General features: G+C 41.5%; 2 protein-coding genes across 4 annotated transcripts in view; both read left to right on the plus strand.

The window, feature by feature from the left end:
* The first annotated feature begins 1,936 nt into the window (after positions 1 to 1,936).
* LOC130562473 (P2Y purinoceptor 3) lies at positions 1,937 to 10,408 on the plus strand. Of its 2 annotated transcripts, XM_057347496.1 has the most exons (3): positions 1,937 to 2,110; positions 5,671 to 5,850; positions 8,334 to 10,408. In XM_057347496.1, the coding sequence occupies exon 3, from the start codon at positions 8,355 to 8,357 to the stop codon at positions 9,324 to 9,326; it is 972 nt and encodes a 323-aa protein (XP_057203479.1). In that variant the 5' UTR covers positions 1,937 to 2,110; positions 5,671 to 5,850; positions 8,334 to 8,354; the 3' UTR covers positions 9,327 to 10,408. The 2 variants fall into 2 exon arrangements, with proteins under 2 accessions (XP_057203479.1, XP_057203478.1); XM_057347495.1 differs by lacking the exon at positions 5,671 to 5,850 and having other exon boundaries at positions 1,938 to 2,110.
* A 635-nt stretch (positions 10,409 to 11,043) lies between these two features.
* The window catches only part of LOC130562470 (rho guanine nucleotide exchange factor 17-like), a 62,697-nt gene continuing 55,462 nt past the window's right edge, over positions 11,044 to 18,278 (plus strand). For both annotated transcript variants that reach the window (XM_057347489.1, XM_057347490.1), the window contains exons 1-2: positions 11,044 to 12,007; positions 12,209 to 15,780. In XM_057347489.1, coding sequence (XP_057203472.1) covers positions 11,497 to 12,007; positions 12,209 to 15,780 — 4,083 coding nt within the window. In that variant the 5' untranslated portion in view covers positions 11,044 to 11,496. The remainder of the gene's footprint in view (positions 12,008 to 12,208; positions 15,781 to 18,278) is intronic.

The following is an 18,278-nucleotide window of genomic DNA, read 5'->3' on the forward strand; positions in this document are numbered from 1 at the left end:
CTTCCTCAAAATGAGATTATTGATCTCTATAGACCAATTTGGAGTCGACGTCACGGTTACGTCACTGCCAGCTACGCGCGCATACTGGTGGCAGAAAAACAGTGGAAACAAAGCAGCAATGAGTGAAACGCAGGAGACAATTCCTTCAAAAACGTGTTTTTGTGTTGTTGAATGTCAGAATAGGAATGTTAAAAATTATGGTATTATTTCCTATGGAATACCGTTGTTGAATATGCCATTTTAAGCAAAACAAGACATTAAACGAACATGCTGGACTGACGAAATCATCTGGATCTGTGTTTATTTTATTTCAGGTAAGATTTTCTATAATCTTTCTAAGTCTAACTATTTTGTATACCGTATCCTTGTAATTCTCTAGTCGTTATGAAGGCTATCTCTTCCGGGGTTTTCTGCAACCAAGATGCGCGCGCATCCCGAATGTTTACAAACTTATAATTAGCCTATATAAGCAGGCGACATGGACAATTCCGAAGGGACCGTCTGCAAAGTGACTGTAAATCCGAAAAGCCTTACTACAAAAATCAAAAAGTCATTAATAACTTCAATGTTACACACTAGTAGTGTCACCAAATTCAGTTTACACATTCATGCTCTCCTGCTGAATTAAACTGGTTTTAGTTATACTACAGTATGTAGCACTGAGGTTAATGACTATTTTTTGTAGCCTAATGATCTTCGGGTTTTGCACTTTACTGACGATCCCTTCGGTCTTGTCTCAGCCGGCTCCCGCCTGAGATCAATACAAGGCTCGATTTGTGGAAAATTAAGTTAAAGTCATTGTTTATGTTACATAGAATGAGGTGTCATTTGTGTTATAAGAACGTTTAGCTGACGAGTTATTGGTCCGGGAATCTGCTACTATAGACCAATGTTTATGTACGGAGCTAGTCTCAAACTCTGCCAGCGGGACATTAAACATGAAGTGTTTGTCCGAACTCTCAGAATGTTTGGCGAGATCACGCAAATATGTTTGCAAGAGAACGCAAAAGTTTTGCGAGATAACACACATATCTTTCCGAGGGAACGTAATGTTTCTCGGGGGAACGCAAAAGTTTTAAAACTTTTTAAAACTTCCCTCTTATATTTTTTCCACCATCATGTCCCTAAAAGGGCTCCGTATAAAGCTGAGACTGACTGCGAAACTGCTGTAAACCTGAAGGGCAAAATCACATATGAGGGTCAAAAACTCATTTCAGAAAGAGTAAAAATTAAATATTAATCATTAAAAATATTATGAATATCTGACAAATAAACATTCAGGAAGATGTTTTGGTGTCGTAACGAAAAAAGACATGACATAGACGAGACGGTTAATATACCCTTCGTCCCCTCCCCGTCTTTCCTGCAGCCAATCAGAAGAGTGTAGTGGCCAGAGCCGTTGAGACAGGGTTGTTGCTAGGGATAGAGCTACAGCCGGAAGTGGTGCAAAATATCGCCATATAATTACAATAAATTACATTAGCTAACGCCTACACCTACCCAACCCTAAACCTAAGATTACAATAATAAAAAATATATAAATCAACTGTTTTCAGCGTGACAAAAATTATGCGGTATTGAAGTGCGCATGCCCAGTGGAAGTGGCTGTATCCCTTCTAGTCAAAACCTTGAGAGTCGCGACAACGGAAGTTAAACATTTTTGCGTGTCACGTGATTCATGGAACCTTCAGATAGTTCCAAAAGGTTATGTTTTCTTTAAATGGGTTAAAAGTTTACCTAAATTGGTCTGTTTAGCCGCAGCTCCATGCGTTACTACTAACTTCCGGGAACTATTGAGAGGCTCCATGAACCGCCATTGCTGTGAAAAAACTGTTTCATTGGCGTCAACGGCGTTGACGCAACTCTCTCTCTCAATGGCTCTGATCGTGGCTCGAATCAACCTTAAATCATATAAATGAGCGTCGTCTAAGGGGCGGGGCTTATGGCTGCGGGCTCGAGGACGCGCAGGTTAGAAAACAGGAGCGTGCGAATCATAAGCAGTTTTATGAAGCGTGCGTGAAGACTCCGACAACTTCTCTTTGAGGAGATCTCATTTTTGAAAGGTTTTCTGTTTATCAAGAGAGAGAACTAACCAGGAGTTAAAGTAAAGGTAAGTTTGAAAATAAATTAAAACTTTAAACATTAAACTTTAACTTTAACTTGAAAAAACTTCCATGAAACGAACACTGAATTGCACGCATCGCGTGCATTACAATGCATTACATAAGAAATGTATAATGTAATTATTACAGTCACATGGACAATGACATGTATACACTAATACTTACGTTTTGTGTTTACACATACAGATACAAATAACGACCTTGAGTTCTTTAGAAAGGCGCTTTATAAAATAAACGTATTATTATTACTATTATTAGATATAGCATTTATGCTGTCTTTCTGTCTGACTTGGTGTAGCCTACTAACATAATGAAAAAAATACAAAATTGCCCTAGTGTTAACAAATATTATTGAAACCTATACTATATCAATTTTTACAAGAAAAGTAATAAATGCATTAAAATGGAAATAGATTTGAGACTTACATACTGTACATATACATAGTTAATTTATCAATTACTTTTCAGTTCCATTTCAAAACATTTTTTCTTTTTGGGACAGGAATCTTGGTAATGCTGTAAATTACAACCCTGTATATGAAGTTTCATTCTGAGCTGTATTTCTGATTGAAATGAGGATCAGGGTGAACGATCTGTGGTAGTGCCGTATTTACTGTACGAATGCCATTAGATTAGTAATGCTTCAGTGAATGGCTTCTCTGTTTGTTAATGTGCTTGGACAGGTCTCAGAGACGGCGGGTCTGTTTCTAGACATCAGATCATGCTGTGGATCAAAGCGAAGCAAAGCAAGCGTTCCCAGAGATGATGTCAATCCAAAAATACTGAATCTATGATGGCCCATTTTTACATTTTTTTACAGCTTATTTGGCTTTGTTAACATCACAGCGGTCAGTGGTTCCAGTGCCAGCGTGTGCTTTGATAGTCAATGTGACTTTCCCAGTCATAAAGGATGAGTGTTTCAGTGTTATTTGCTTCGCTGCAATGTGTCTAATGTGTTCCCGCTTGATGTTGATAGTGGGTTAAAGATATCTCCTCTCTGGTGGGCTATTTTTGCATTTGACTAGTCATGTATGATACACGCTTGCAAGGCGAATCGCTTTTCAAAACCATTTGACGCATGAAAGTTAAATGAGAGTGATCTGTAATGTCTTCATTGTCTCCGTTAGATGGCATTGAGATTGAACTGAGAGGAAAGGAAAACATTTGCTCAATGCAAGTTCTTCGAAGATGTTTATTTTGAGAAATCTAAAAACCATAGATTTTTGTATGTGCTCGAACATTTCTCATCACGTTCTTTCAAAACCAAGTTATGTGATCTGTGCTATATTTTACATTCGTTTAAAGGATTAAATAACTTTAGGAAAAACAAGATAAATGAAAATACGTATATGAGATTTCCGTTAAGCCTCCAGAACTTTGAAGGAGCAACTGTTGAGCAATAAAACGTGGCCAGTTCTTTCACATTTTTCATAACTACAAGCTGATACATCACTTGCTCGTACTGAATAAACAGTGTTCACATTGCTTGGCTTGTTGTGTTTCATCTTGCATGAAGACATGTTTGCGTTGAGGAAACATCTGCTTAAACTTACATTAAAAGCCAATTGAGCTACAACAACAAATATGAAAAATGTTTGATGTCAATATCATTGTGTTGTCATTACTTTTACAGTTCCGTTGTGTTGTGTTAGTGGCACAGATGTGACAGTCAAAATGATATAAACACACAAAGTTGGTTACATTAAAATGTGTGTCAGGGTTGGAGAAACGTTTGAGGCACAACCCGTGTTTTAAATTCATGCAAATGCACACGCAACACTCGTTCTTTTTGCATGGTTGTTAAACAGGAGTCTGTTTGAGAATGTGTTTGAGAAAGGTCTTGTGATGTCAGGGACCGCGACACGGCTGAATAAAGACTCCTCAGGCTCAGTTTGCTTCTGACTCTCAAACGTCTGTTTTTGCCCTCGTAAAATAACAGTTCACCCAAAACTAAAAACAAATCTCCATCACGTGGTTCAAAACCTGTATGTGGAACACAAAAGAAGATATTTGAGAAATGTCTCGGTGGTTTTGTGTTCATTCGTTGGAAGTCATTTGGGTCCGATGTTGTTTGGTTACCAAGGTTCTTCAGAAAATCTTTGTGTTCTGTAGAAGAAAGTCGTAAAGGTTTGGAATGACATCAACCGTTGCACGTGACACGTGCAAGACGCTCTCATCTCGACTCAAAGGAACTCGCCGAGCAAATATTTCATCTAGCCAGGGCAATAAGGAGTCAGACAGCAGATGGTGATCCGTGTTTGTTTAAATCAACAGGCATGACCACCACTCCCTCAGATCCACTCGGTCTCAGTCCACCGCAAAGTGTTGCTTTAATCCTGTTAAGATCTCAGTCTAGATCCCGACGAGCTTTGGCACGTTTTTGGTCTGTGCTGTCTGGTTGTGACCGTGCTGGGTCCTTCTTGGCATCATTTATAAAAACTGCTTGGCATGTGTGCTACAGACATGAATTGTATTGGATGTTGAATCCTTCGGTTTGTTGAGTTTTTTAGAGCAATAATAATATCATTTCAGATAATATATATTTCAGACATGCAGACGGACTCTTTTATTTTTGTAAAAACTTTGGAACATATACGCTCTTTAATAAAACTATTTATAAAATGGTCAATTCTGGTCCTTGATTCTGATTGGCTGAACCTAGTTCTAAGCCATAATAAAATACGCCGATTTTTAACGGCTGACCGCATTACATAGCCTAAATATGATTTTCTTTTCTTTATTTTATGACACCTTGCTGTGCATTTGGAATAACCGTTTTATAAAAGCAATAAGCCCCGCGAAGCAGTGGGTTACTGTGCATTTTATAACAGCGACGGCCGTGTTCACACTTGACTTCTTTTTTGAAGCTGCTAGCATCTGTTTTACATTTTCATCCTATGAAAAAAAAGTCCTGAGCTTTTTCTTGTCAAAAAAGAAGTGTGAACACGGGCTAAGGGGTCCGCTTCACGTCGTGCCAGAACGCCCTTAGCTGTTATAAAATGCACTGTAACCCACTGCTTCTTGCTCGACCTGATGTTGCCAAGTGGTTGATGTCCTCAGGGCAACATATTTTGTTGACCTAGGACAACATTTTTATAAATAAAACCTAAACCCACACCAAACCCCAACCCCAACCATAACTTACCCCTAAAATCACAGGGAAATGATACGTGAAAAACAATGGTCTAGAAGCACCTAATCCTGGTTGGAAGATTAAATTTAAAATAAACTTTAAACTTATTTCTGAAATCTGATTGGTTGATTTAAATGTTGTCCCAGGGTCAACATGATGTTGCCCTTAGGACATCAACCACTTGGCAAAAACAGGAGAGCCCTGCTTCTCGGGGCTTGTTGCTTTATTCTTATTTACATTTTTATAGTCTGTAAACCCTTTTTCAACTACAAAGAGACTTTTGTGTAATGGAAGGTTTTGGTGGATGTTAAAGGTATGGGACCAAACAGCCTGACAAAGAACGCTTATTTGTAAAAGCCTAGAAAACCATGACAATAAACAACCCTTAAGTGAATTTTTGAACTCTCTTTCCAGAACTTGGTGTATTGGCTCAACTTAACCCGAGGCCGTTTTCAGCAACGCTCACATTTCTTAAACCTGTCCAGACAACTCTAGCATGCTCTCTCCATTCCAGCTCTCTCGGAGATGTAGAAGGGGACGGGGAGAGCCAAGAAACATGAAGACCTGACGAGTCGGTCATTGAAATGACCTGAGGTGGGGTGGACTTATGATTAAGAATCGGGGGAAGTTGCTCAAGAGAACTTTATATGCAATCAGACTTGTGCAGAACGCGCTGAAGGCTCACAGGTGTTGTGTAGTGTTGGGCAAACACAAGTTAAGACTGACAGACACTCTTGTGAAACTGAATGTCTCATTTCCGTTGTGCAAGATGCCTGATGATGATGACTGTAAAAGTAATGAATGAAAAAGAGTGAACAAACTCACTAGTTCACTAGAACAAACAAGTGAAAGTCTTTACGGGAATGCTTTCATTAATCATAGTTTAGATAAGCTCTTATAGACGAGATGTAACCTGTAATTTACACATGACCTGCAGCGGCTGTTGTAGCTTGTTAACTAATGCTTATTTAATAATTAGTTATAATTTTTATAGTTGTTATGAAACCATCTCCTTTTAAAACATAAATAACCCATGGGGTCATAAATAACACTGTTTGCAATTTGGATTTTAGTATTTTAGTCAAGCCCAAACAAACGATTGAGATAATTCTCTCTTATGCTGTTTTATATTATGAATGTTAAGATTTATAATATAAAATAATATATTATTTGTTTTCTAATTTTTTGTTATGTCACAGTAGGTATGAGATTTTGATGGTATGATCATCTTAAGCCAAAATATCCCAATTTCACAGCATGTCAGTACGATTACAGCTTTAAAATGTGTTCTTTTAAAAACATTCAACACAATATATTTTATTTTTAAGCAACACAAAATATTTGGAACAGTGGTATATGTACAGTCTGTCAGGTTAAATCAGTGGTTCCCAAACTTTTTGGAAGCATGGCACCCCTTTCTAGACTTTTTTTACATGCATTGGTAATTAAACTAACATGCAGAAATACATATATAAATATTAATACATTAAATGCAGATGCGCAAACAACAGATTAAGCAAGAAACAAAAAATAGCTCAGAACTTTCCATCTTTGATGAGACATAAAAACAGCTCATACCTTGGGAACGGTATAACAGAAAATGATATTATAAGTATATTTTATGATTTGACTGTGATGGTCAGATCTTCATTCTTCATTTGAAAGAGAATTGCCTCATGCAGAGAAGTGAAAGCAGAAGAAGAGAAATGTGAATTCTGTCTTTTCCTGTGTCTTTAAGTCAGCTTATGTATGATGAGTATGAAAGTGCCATGAAAACTCTCATGTACACATTTGCCTTTAACAAAACAAAGAAAATAAAGTCACATGAATATTTCAGGAGTGCTTAACTGAGCCTGTTATTTAATACCTTTTCAAAAGATATCATGCAAAAATGATGAGGGGGTCCCACCACATGCTTTATGTGGTATGCATTTGTTCTACATGTTTTGTAGTCCTTTGTAGTTTTAAGTGTTCATTAGTTCCTCCAGGTGTGTCTTGTTATCTTGTTAGTTTCTATTTATTTAAACCCCAGTGTTTCATTTGTATAGTGTGAGCCATTGTTTGTTTGTTCCTGGTCCCAGTGGCGTTACTCAGTGCCCTTTGGATTTTTTAGTGCTTTGTTTCGTTGTTCTTTTATTGTTTTGTATTTTGTGTTTTTGTTTATTAAAAATCTGACTGCATGTGGATCTGTTGCCTCCCTGCCTGGATTACTCCAAGTTACACAGTGAAGCATTAAAGGAATAGTTCACAAAAACAATTCTCAAAAATTTCTGAACGACCTATTCAGGGACATCTTGGTACTAAATTCAAATATGACGACATTTTATTATTTTAGTACATTTTTAGCACAATACAAGAGTCTAGCCAAGAATATCACATATAAACAAGGAAATGCTTCCTTCTGGTTGTGTTTGTGTGATCAGAGACCTCATATGAAAACACACACACATTCCTCATTAACTTCTAAATGATCTTTCATCTGTCCGTTCAATGCCAGAGTCCTTTTACTTACGGTAGAATGAATAAACTTGCCCACCGACTCCTGAGAAAATGAAGTTATTTCTCTCACTGACTGCATAAATCACTGGATGATATTGAATGTTTTTCACTGTTATGAGGTTTGTATAAACTGTATTTTAACTGTAATTTGCTTCTGTCTTCCTTTACTTGGACTACGTGAATGTGTTTTGCATGCACAGACTAAAGGAACGCATGAGTTTTGACTCTGTTCAAAAATATAATATAACGAACATAAAACTAAAAAGGTTCTTTGCAGCATTGCATTGAAGAACCATTTTTGATTCCCCAAAAACCTTTCAGTCTACAAAGAACCATTCTTGGCATACTTTTCCATTGTCTGGAGAACGCATTTTCACTACAAAGAACTGTTTGTTAAAAGTTCCTTTTATCTGAACAAAAAGATGTTATTGCGCAACGTTAATTCACAGGATTAGAGTATTCAGAAAACGTGTAATACAACCACTAATAACAGCGATCAATGACATAAGCATGGCATAACACAGTACATTTGATGAATCTTTTGAAGCGAACAATATTATTTCTTCTTCTCTTTTCAGAATGTGAGGCAAACTGTTGAGATGGCGTCCAACCTTTCCAGCTCTGCTCTGCCCTCCTGCACCTACAACGAGGACTTCAAGCGCTATCTCCTCCCATGCGTCTACAGTCTGGTCTTCATCTTCGGCCTGCCGCTCAACTTCATCATCATTCTGCGCATCTGGAGCTGTCGGCGCGCGCTCACGCGCACTAAGATCTACATGCTGAACCTGGCGGTGGCGGACTTTCTGTACGTCTGCTCGCTCCCGCTCCTCGTCTACAACTACGCCAGCAGAGACTACTGGCCTTTTGGCGACCTCGCCTGCCGCATGGTTCGCTTTCAGTTCTACAGCAACCTGCACGGCAGCATCTTCTTTCTCACCTGCATCAGTGTCCAGCGTTACCTGGGAATCTGCCACCCGATGACTCCGTGGCCCAAAAGAGGCGGGCGCAGGCTCGCCTGGATCATTTGCGCGTGCGTCTGGGGGTCCGTGGTGGTGCTCTGCGCTCCTACGTTCGAGTTCGCCGCGACGGGCGTCCAGCGCAACCGCACCGTGTGCTACGACCTGAGCGTCCCCGAGCGCGCTCCGGAATATTTCCCGTACGGCATCGCCTTGACCTGCGTGGGCTTCGTCTTGCCGTTCCTGGTCATCCTGGTGCTCTACTGTAAAATGGCGAAGGTTCTTTGCCGGCCCGGCGAGGCTCGAGGACACTCCCGCGTGGAGAAAAAGACTAAAGCCGTTAGGATGATAATCATCGTGATGTTGGTGTTTGCCATCAGCTTTTTGCCGTTCCACGTGACCAAAACGCTCTACCTGTTGGTGCGGACGTTTCCCACGGCGTCCTGTGAACTGAGGAACTTACTGTCGGTGGTCTACAAAAGCACCAGACCCTTTGCCAGTATGAACAGTGTACTGGATCCTATTTTGTTTTACTTCACCCAGCCCAAGTACAGACGCAGTACACGCACTTTACTGCTCAAGATCACTTCACTGAAAGACCAATTTTCAAGATGATTGGTTGGTCTTCTGGATTTAGAATTATGATATAAAAAAAACACAGTATACGTGCTGTGCTTGAATATTACACTAACACACCATGAAGGTTTTGTTGGCTATGAAGTGATGTATCCTATGAAGACTTCATTATGACTTATGGTCTTTATCGCATCGTGTTTGACGGCTTAATCCCGCATGTGACTTGATGTCTTGCATACATGTAATTTTATTAGTGACACATGTTGAGTGTCTGATTCAGAGAAATGTAAAGCTTGTGTCTGTGCGATTGATCTGTTCATCTATTTAAATGTGTAAACTTCATTACAGTTGAAATATTTTACATTTAAGCTTAACAACGATCAAAACTACACGAGCTGTTTAAAAAAAAGTTAGGTGTACAAATGGCTTTGATAAACGTGTGTCTATTAATCAGGATAAGAGCTAACACCGGGCTTCTAGTACTGTGAATGTATATATGTCTCTTTAATTTGTCCAGTATCATGTTTGTGTCATTTTGTTTAGCTTTAAATAAATGAACTTTGCTCTGTTTCTGAAGGTTGGAGTTCGGTTCAGTCCTACAAATGCAGTTTCTGTATATCAAGTTCAATAAACTGTGTCTGTCACTAGATGGCGCACTCTGCCCATTTTTTATGAAACGCTGTAAATATTTCATGGAAAATTTTGGTAAAAGCCAAATATACGTATAACATATATACGGCAAAACTTTATAATGAAGAAAACATGTACGTCTGTACCAAAGCATTATGTACACAACATACTGGCAAATAAATGTGTGTTAGTTACTCTGCAAAGAAAGTAAAGAAAATGTCTTCACAATTAATGTCTGTGTAAATATTAATATTCCGTTTTCACATTTGTATAGTGCTTTTCACAATGTGTATTATTCCAAAGCAACCTTACAGAGAATGTATATGTTTCCATCATGTGAAGCAAACATAATCAAATCAAAGTTTGTCCTAAGTGTGTTTTAAATAGTGAAAGACGTTTCGTTATTTTATTAAATGTGAAATCATAATTCAATTGTGTTTTTTTTCTCTAGAGTAGTTATTTGTCAAAACAATAAACTAATACTAATCTTTCTCCTTGTTAAGTGTTTGTATTCACAACCAGTTAAATACAGATCCATATAAAAATAATCATTCTATGAAAGTAATGCATTTTGCATTTTGGAAAGGTGATAAATCCCAGTGACTTTTCTTTAAATAGAGGAATAAAATAAACACCTTTTCTATTTTTTGATAAACAAAGCAAACGAAAGAAGTTAGGATTGTCCTCGGTTGATAAAATCTTCACTGTGACCGCTAGAGTCCGCTATACACTCGCGCAACTTAAGGTTCGACTAGAAAAAGAGAAAAGGGGAAAATCTTTGAAACAAAGAACTGAAAACGTTTTTTCTGTACAAAGACTGAGCACGTTAAACAACAGTGAGGATTAAACTAGACAATAACTATAACAAACAGTAACATCAACTTCATCTCCTCTGAGTATACCCAAACATTATCAATGAAAACTAAAGACATCATTTGTCCGAGCATTTTCCACTGTGCGTGTGCGTTCACAAACTGCCTTCTGCTATCTTCTCTCTCGCATCAGAGAGAGGAAAAGCTTGATCGCCCCACATATTTCCCAGGGGTCTCTCTCTCTCTAACCTCCGACCCCATGTTTTAGCCCCGCCCTCAAACAAAGCAGCTATCTGCATGTAACAAGCCAAAAGTTTCAGAAACGCACAATTGTGTCAAAATAAGCTTCAGCGCACCGAGTTAACGCTGGGAGTAAAGATGCGCTTGAAAAGAGACTGTCGGCCAAAGAAATGGGATTTACTTTGGAAAATGTACATCATTCAAACTTTGCTGGAGTTCGTGCAGAGTTGAAACGCTTGGGATTTTTCTGCTCCAACTTTGAGCTCGTTCTAAACGCATGGATGGAAACCAGGAGAGCGAAATACGTTTGGAAGTACATTCATTTGTTTTCGTAAACAATCTCATGCTCTGCTGTTCTTGTTTTTGTATCCCCCGGGCAACACCGCCAGGCACGTTTTGTGGTTAAATGGGTGCATTGTAAGCTTTTTTTCAACGGGGGTGAAGCAACGGAGGAAGAAAAAAGTGTGGACAATTTATCAATGAACTGAAAAAAAGGAAGAGTAATAACTGGGAGGACAGGCAACGCCATGGCTGAAAGAGAGATGGAGAGGAAAGCGCCGGTTTATAGGAGCGTTTCTTTAAAAAAACTGGAAAGCTGGAAAGCAAAGCGCAGATCCTTTGGAGAGGATTTGGAGAGGCGCGGTGCCCTTCCCCCAGACGCCGCAGAGCGCAGCGCTCAGCCCTCACAGGCGACGCGCACTGTTACTGTATCCAGAAAAGTTTCCAAAATCTCAGCGTCCAATCCTCCGGGCTCAGATCTAAAGAAAAGCTCTCATGCGACCTGTCTGTCTGTTCGCGAGCTTTCCGAAAAGTTCGTTTCAAACGCGGGGACGCAGAGCAACAATGGAAACGTTAAAAGTTTAGTTGTTAATAGTAGCGAGAATTCGTTTTTGGACGACAGCTGCTCATCCAAGGAGATTTTGGAGTTTGGGATTGAGAAACTCAAGGATAGTAACCAATACAGTTCGACCCAAGAGTCTGTGTCAGGCTCTGATTCGGACAGAGGAGTTCGAAACACTGGGGCTGGCACCAAAACAGGTAAGAGAGTTTATGTAATCGGATTGTGTGTTTGTGTGCTGGCTTGTAAACGTTTAGTTGTCCGCCCTTTATAAATAAAGCCTATATTAATGTATATTGTGGTTATTGCCATGAGTTCTGATTAAATTCACCGTTTTTTGTTTGAACAATGTAAAGAAATTATAAGGCCATTTTTAAAACAACGTTTTGTTTTTGTCTTAGGGAGCCCAACATGTAAATCTCATCGTCGCTATCACCCTTCATATGGAGAGACCATTCACATTGCTGCAAACTGGCCAAGTGTTACTAAAATTAGAGAACTTTTTGGGGATGGACGCAGAAAGCAACACAGGTCGACGTCTGATGCTGATGACTTGAAATCTGCCTGTCAACACCTCCAACATTCTTTCAATGCTGAATACGGTAGCTCAGCCTCAGACAAAACTGGCTCACACCATCCAGCTAGGCCCTGCCATGAAACAAGCAGGTCTGATAATGAAAACACCGCACTGTATGTAGACAATTCCACCCCAAATTGCAAAAGATATCAAACTTCATGTGTTGAAAGCCATTCCTGTGAGTCGATTTGTGATCCCCCACAGAATAATTGTTGCAGTGACCTCCAGTCTTCTCCCCCGGCACCCCCTCCCCGCAGTAGAACCAGCGTCTCACCCCTCAGGACTCACTCGTTTGCTCACCGTTGGCAGCTGCAGGGGCAGAGAGAAGAGCAGCCGCAGCCACCGGATAGCTTGCATTCCTCGCATAACTCCACCAAACCACAGACAGGCCCCTCCGTGGAGCTAGCCGGCACCCGGGGAAGACTGAGCTCTGGAGAAGAGGACGAGGAGTCGAGCGCAAGGACACTCGGCACACATTTCCTCCTATACAAGCATGGCTCCCAGGCTAAGGTGAGGGGGAGGTCTTCAGGCAGTGAGGAGGACAGTCCTGCAACGCTAGCTCACCACAGCAGGGACGTGAGACGTCGCTCACTAAGAAAAAAGAAGAAAAGTAGCTGCAGTAGGGATAATGAGGTGTCGGACGACAGCGACGACCAGCCTGTAATGATGGAACACTTAGAGAGCTCTGATTCTCGGCCGGCCGGACGTGGGATTGAGGGCCTGCGGTCTAGAGGATGCGTTACGGGCCTATCATGGACACGTGGTGCCTCATCTCTCGGTTCACGTGTTTCTAAGGAAAACTTTAGGCATCTATATAGAACTTTTGAGGGACCAGTTGGAGGCAGCCCTGTCCCACAGGTGTCACGGGTGTCAAAGGTCACCATACCCTCATTTACATCCAGTCCACTGGGGTCGAGAAGTTGTAGCAGGTATTCCAGCACAGAGACATTAAAGGAAGAAGATCAACCAGCCAGCTCCCACGTCTTCGGCAGGGCGTCATCAACTGTTCAGAGTAAAACATACCATGGGAATGCCACCATGTACCGCTCACCCAGTTTTGGCCATGGAGACAACTTTTCCCATTCCCCAGTTCGAGTTCATCCCAGACTGGTACCCAGCTTCAGTCCAGCAGAGTGTAAAGAAAACAAGGTACTTCACCATTCTTTAAACGATGATAAAGACAAGAACAGGATCTCTATGTCAAACCCTGATATTTCCTCAGAAACTCTGTCGCTTCTCAGCTACCTTAAGACAGATCTATCTGAGTTAAGAATGAGGAAGAAAGGGCACGGCGATGAGGGAGGTCTGAACTATGTGTTTCAGGTTGGTCAGAGCACAACAGTGCACAGAATGGGCTCCAAGACGCATCGGCCGCACCGGCCGCACCCTGGACGGCCCTCCCTGAAGGACCTCACTGCTACTTTGAGAAGGGCCAAGTCTTTCACGTATTCTGAGAAGCCTGTAGTGCAGCGTTGTTATGGAAGCGGGCCAGGTTTGAGGAGTTCCTCTGAGCAGCGGCTAGACTGTGAAGGTAGTGTAGAGCGGGTGGTGGTTTCTGACAGGGAGGTGGAGAGCGATGACTGCAGGAGTGCTTATGGTTACGAGGAGCCAATGCCAACCCCTCTACAAGACCGCTATGTGCAGGAAGCCAGACAGGTAATAAGGGACATCTGTCAGATGGGTGAAAGTAAGGATGAGGACGATTTTGAGGAAGAACGTTTCAGGAGAAAAAACAATGATGCTAAAAAAGGTAGTGAAAAGGAAGATGAGGCAAAGCGGGAGGAGAGGAGTCTTGCTGGTTTTACAGGGTGTGAGGAAGGAGAGGCTGACAGAGAAAGTGGAAAATGTTTACAGAAGGGAAATTCAGAGGAAAATGTGTTCTGTGATAAGTCATTGGATGAACTTTCTGGCCATGAATCTAGCCTGACAGATGAAGGAATTGTCACGGAGCCAGAGGTTGGCTCATATGGGGGGTTATCCATTAGTAAAGACTTGCTAGGGCAGACCCTCACCGTTTGGAATCAGTCAGGGTTGTATGAGCAGCAGATGCCTGATACAACACCAGATGAATCTCTCTCATCTCAGCTTCCCTCTGTTAGGACAGAGTATGAGGGAGTAGCCATAGGAGGAGACATTAGTAGCAGTAAAAATGTAAACCATGGGGCCTCAGAGGCTCCTTCAACTCCCAGCGCTATTCGCAGGCGAAGGAAATTCTCCTCAGCTGGTAACAACGGCTCGGACTCCAGCAATGGCAGCAACGGAGAGTCAAACGGTGAATCTGCATACCGCTCGCTGAGCGATCCCATGCCTCACAGACGCCGTTCGATCGCAGAGGATGGCGGAAAGAACTTCTCCATGGACAGCAACCTGCTGGGTTCCCTCTCTTTAAACTCGAAGGTGAGCGGTTGCACGCAGTCTTCGGCTGCAGACCTTTCTGAATACATGTGTAGTGCTGGCAGTGACCTCTCTGTTTGTAGCGACAGCCTGCGAGATTACAGCACAGTGATTCAAAGCATTGTGTGCGAGCCCGGCGCGATGGACAACCTCATCGATGAGAAAGCCAACGGCAAGGCGGTGAAGAAGAAGAGCTTTAGCGATCCCAGCAGACGTGGGGAGCTGGCAGATACGGCCACAGAATTTCAGAGACATCCCAGCGAGCCTATTTGCGAATTAGAACAATCCATACCACCTTCCAGCAGTGAGCCCATCTTATCTGAGCAAAGAGACGAGCTATGGGAACTCAATAGCGAACGACAGCTTTGTTGTTCCCCCAAGAGGCCTCGTTCCCAATCGGAGCACGTTTTACCCTCCCACCTTGGGCAAAACGGAGAAGCAAAAGTGACGGACGAGCCCGTCTTTCCCTTTGACCCCAAGCTAGCTCATGTTTTGTCTCCTCGCATGAGTCGTAGAATCAAGAAACGCTCTAACCGCTTTACCCACCAGACGTCTTGTGATGACAGTGATCAACTGGAGGAACAGAGTGAGGAACCGTCTTCTGAATGCCCAGATACCACCTCCATCCTTCCCCAGCTTCCAGTCTTAAAAGTCAGATCCAAACATGTCCGTCATGCCAGTGAACCGCCCACATTTTTGCCAATAGATTCTTCAAAAATCTCTGAGGACCACCAGAGGTCTAGCCACGTCCCAGAGTCTTCACCTGCCCGCAAGGTAGTCCAGGGGGAGGACGCCCCATCATTAGCGGACGTCACTGAGCCACACATCTTGGCTCCAAACTCTCATGAGGGTCCAATGGAGACCCCCGCAGCCACTGTTGAGGTTATACCCGAGGGCGCTACGTCTACACCTTCAGCTCCTACCAACGGTGCCGAGTCAAAGCTAGACAGGAAGTCCAGCGAGGAACTTGCCACTGCTCCTTTGAAGACCAAACCAAGGGTGGTGAGTGACATCTTATTTTTTAAGGCGTTTGTTTGAATCAGTATTGTTGATGGTGAGTCATGGTGCATGTGCTTTCGAGTGTGTTTCTGAAGGTTTGGATGTCATTTTTCCAATTACGTTGAAATCTGTTTCGTAATGTTATCTAACCACTCAAGTGTGGTCCAGTAATTGAAGTCTGTAGCTTGTGAGTGAAGCAATCTTTGAAGCTTTTTTTGTGAAGTTGTTTTTAGATTTTAGCTCTAAACCTCCATGTTGGTGTGCTGGCCTGAGTTAGATGAAGGATAAAACGGATATATCAGAGAACTTGGATGAGTGTTTCAAGGCCGTCAGACGGTGTGTGTGTGTGTGTGTGTGTGTGTGCGTGTGCGTGTGTGCGTGTGTGCGTGTGTGTGTGTGTGTGTGTGTGTGTGTGTGTGTGTGTGCGTGTGTGTAGAATCATGTCTCAATTTGTACGTTTGATGTGTTGACTCCTGTTCTAGTGCATCTGAATTTACAGCTCATGACATTTGTTTTTGTCTGAACAAGATGGAATAAGCAGAACTGAATGATGCTTCTAGGAAATAAGAAAGACATTTACCCACAACAGGTTCTGCTTCATGCTGTTTTTCTTTACCTTCCCTTACCTGTCTTTTGGTCGAGTGCCTGGGTTGTGTGTGTGTGTCCTGCATAAGTTCCTTTGAATACTTTCCGCTATAAAAAGTTGAAATGTTCTGGCATTCTTAACTGGCGTATTTTGAAGGCAATGCTTTATCTTGTCTATTTATGCTCAATGGTTTATCCGTTGTGTGAAACATAAGACGGCCTTGAATTAGTGTTTAAAAATAGCTTCTTCTGTTACCAGCCAGACCTTAAGTACAAATACCATTCAGAAATGTCTGTATTTATGTCTACAGTATATTTAAGAATGTTGTGCTTGGTGTTGGTGGTACAGTGTGTGTCCAAGTGCTGTGATGTTTTACAAAGTGATGAATTGGTTTTTGGTAGGCACTCAGTCTCAGAGACTGGGGTTGGTCATTATTCTCTCCGTCCACCTTTTATGGTGTTGTATTTTCTTAGGATTTCATCTGTGCCAGCTTTTCTTTCAATACTGTGCTTCACTCAGAGCTGTTCGGAGCTGATGCTTGGTATTGGCTGATTATATAAGATGAGTTTGTTTGAATGACAGCGTGTTGGCTTACAGGACCCACATTCCTCTCTTTTCTTTTTTAATTCTCTTCTTTCTTGTGAGGGTCATTATGAAACTTGCAGTGGGGAAAATGTTTGCTCGGCCTTGTCAGTCAGCTTGGAGACCAGCTTGGACAAACACACACATGTCTGGTTTATTTTCTCCGTGGGGACAGTCCATAGGCGTAATGATTTTTACACTGTACACACTGTACATTTTATCCCCTAAACCTAAAGATCTTAGAAAACTTTTTGCAATTTTAGATTTAAAAAAATATCGTTCTGTACGATTTATAGACTTTTTTCAAAGACTCAATTTGGGGACACGAGTCCCCATGAGTTGGTGTGTATTCAGGTTTAGGATAAAAACAACAGCACACACACAAAACTCAAAAGCTTAAATAAGGCTAAACGTTCTTCCTCTTAATCTTCTGGCTTCAGGCATCTTTCCAGAGCTTAATGCTTTCTTTATGACCTCAGTGTAGCTCTTTCTGACTTGCAGTGTCTAAATCCTTCCACAAATTCCATTCATATACAGCACAGCAGCCCTGAAAGCATGTGCTCAACTTGTACTTGCACTAAATAATATTATATAAAAGCAAGTGGTTTTTGTTTTTAAAAAGACTCTTTTCAAGCTGAACATGATCCGTGTTTTTGTGTTGATTTTAAAGCATTTGTTGTCAATAATGTGATTTTTTTGTAGTGGATGATGAAGTCAGGTTCACACAGGTGTTCTCAGTTATGATGCTGCACATTCTGGATGTCTCTCATATTTAACGGAAAGATTATGGAACGATCCGTGAGGTAAATTGGGTGTGTCAGATAAGGGAGAAATACAAACGTGCAGCTGTTCTCGTTCTGTGTTCACCTCAGGTCAGCACATTACCTGTAGATGTGTTTTATACCATTTCACAGCCCAAAAAAATTCCAAAAGCTTTGAACAGTATGTCTATTCTTAATTTATTTAACAAACTAGCTGTGAAATGTTTTGCTAAAAGTCTGTTTTTTTATCTTATTATGTTAAATATTTATAATAAATAATAGTTGATTTTTTATAGGAATGCACTCACAATCATACTTTGTGTCCATGTGTCCAAATACTTTGACATTTTCTTTAGAGTAATTTAGGGCAAACGGTCAACACCAGCTGTCCCGGTTTATTCTATCCATATCTTTGTAAGCGTTCTGTCATTTTGGTAATGGTTTAATGACCAACCACAGTAATGACATTCATTGTGTAAAGTTGAGAGCAGGGAGATGGGGGGCAGGGAGAGGGAGAGGCAGGGAGAGGGAGAGGAAGGGGCAGGGAGAGGAAGGGGCAGGGAGAGGAAGGG

The sequence above is a fragment of the Triplophysa rosa genome, linkage group LG12 (assembly GCF_024868665.1).
Source record: "Triplophysa rosa linkage group LG12, Trosa_1v2, whole genome shotgun sequence".
In the NCBI taxonomy this organism is placed as follows: domain Eukaryota; kingdom Metazoa; phylum Chordata; class Actinopteri; order Cypriniformes; family Nemacheilidae; genus Triplophysa; species Triplophysa rosa.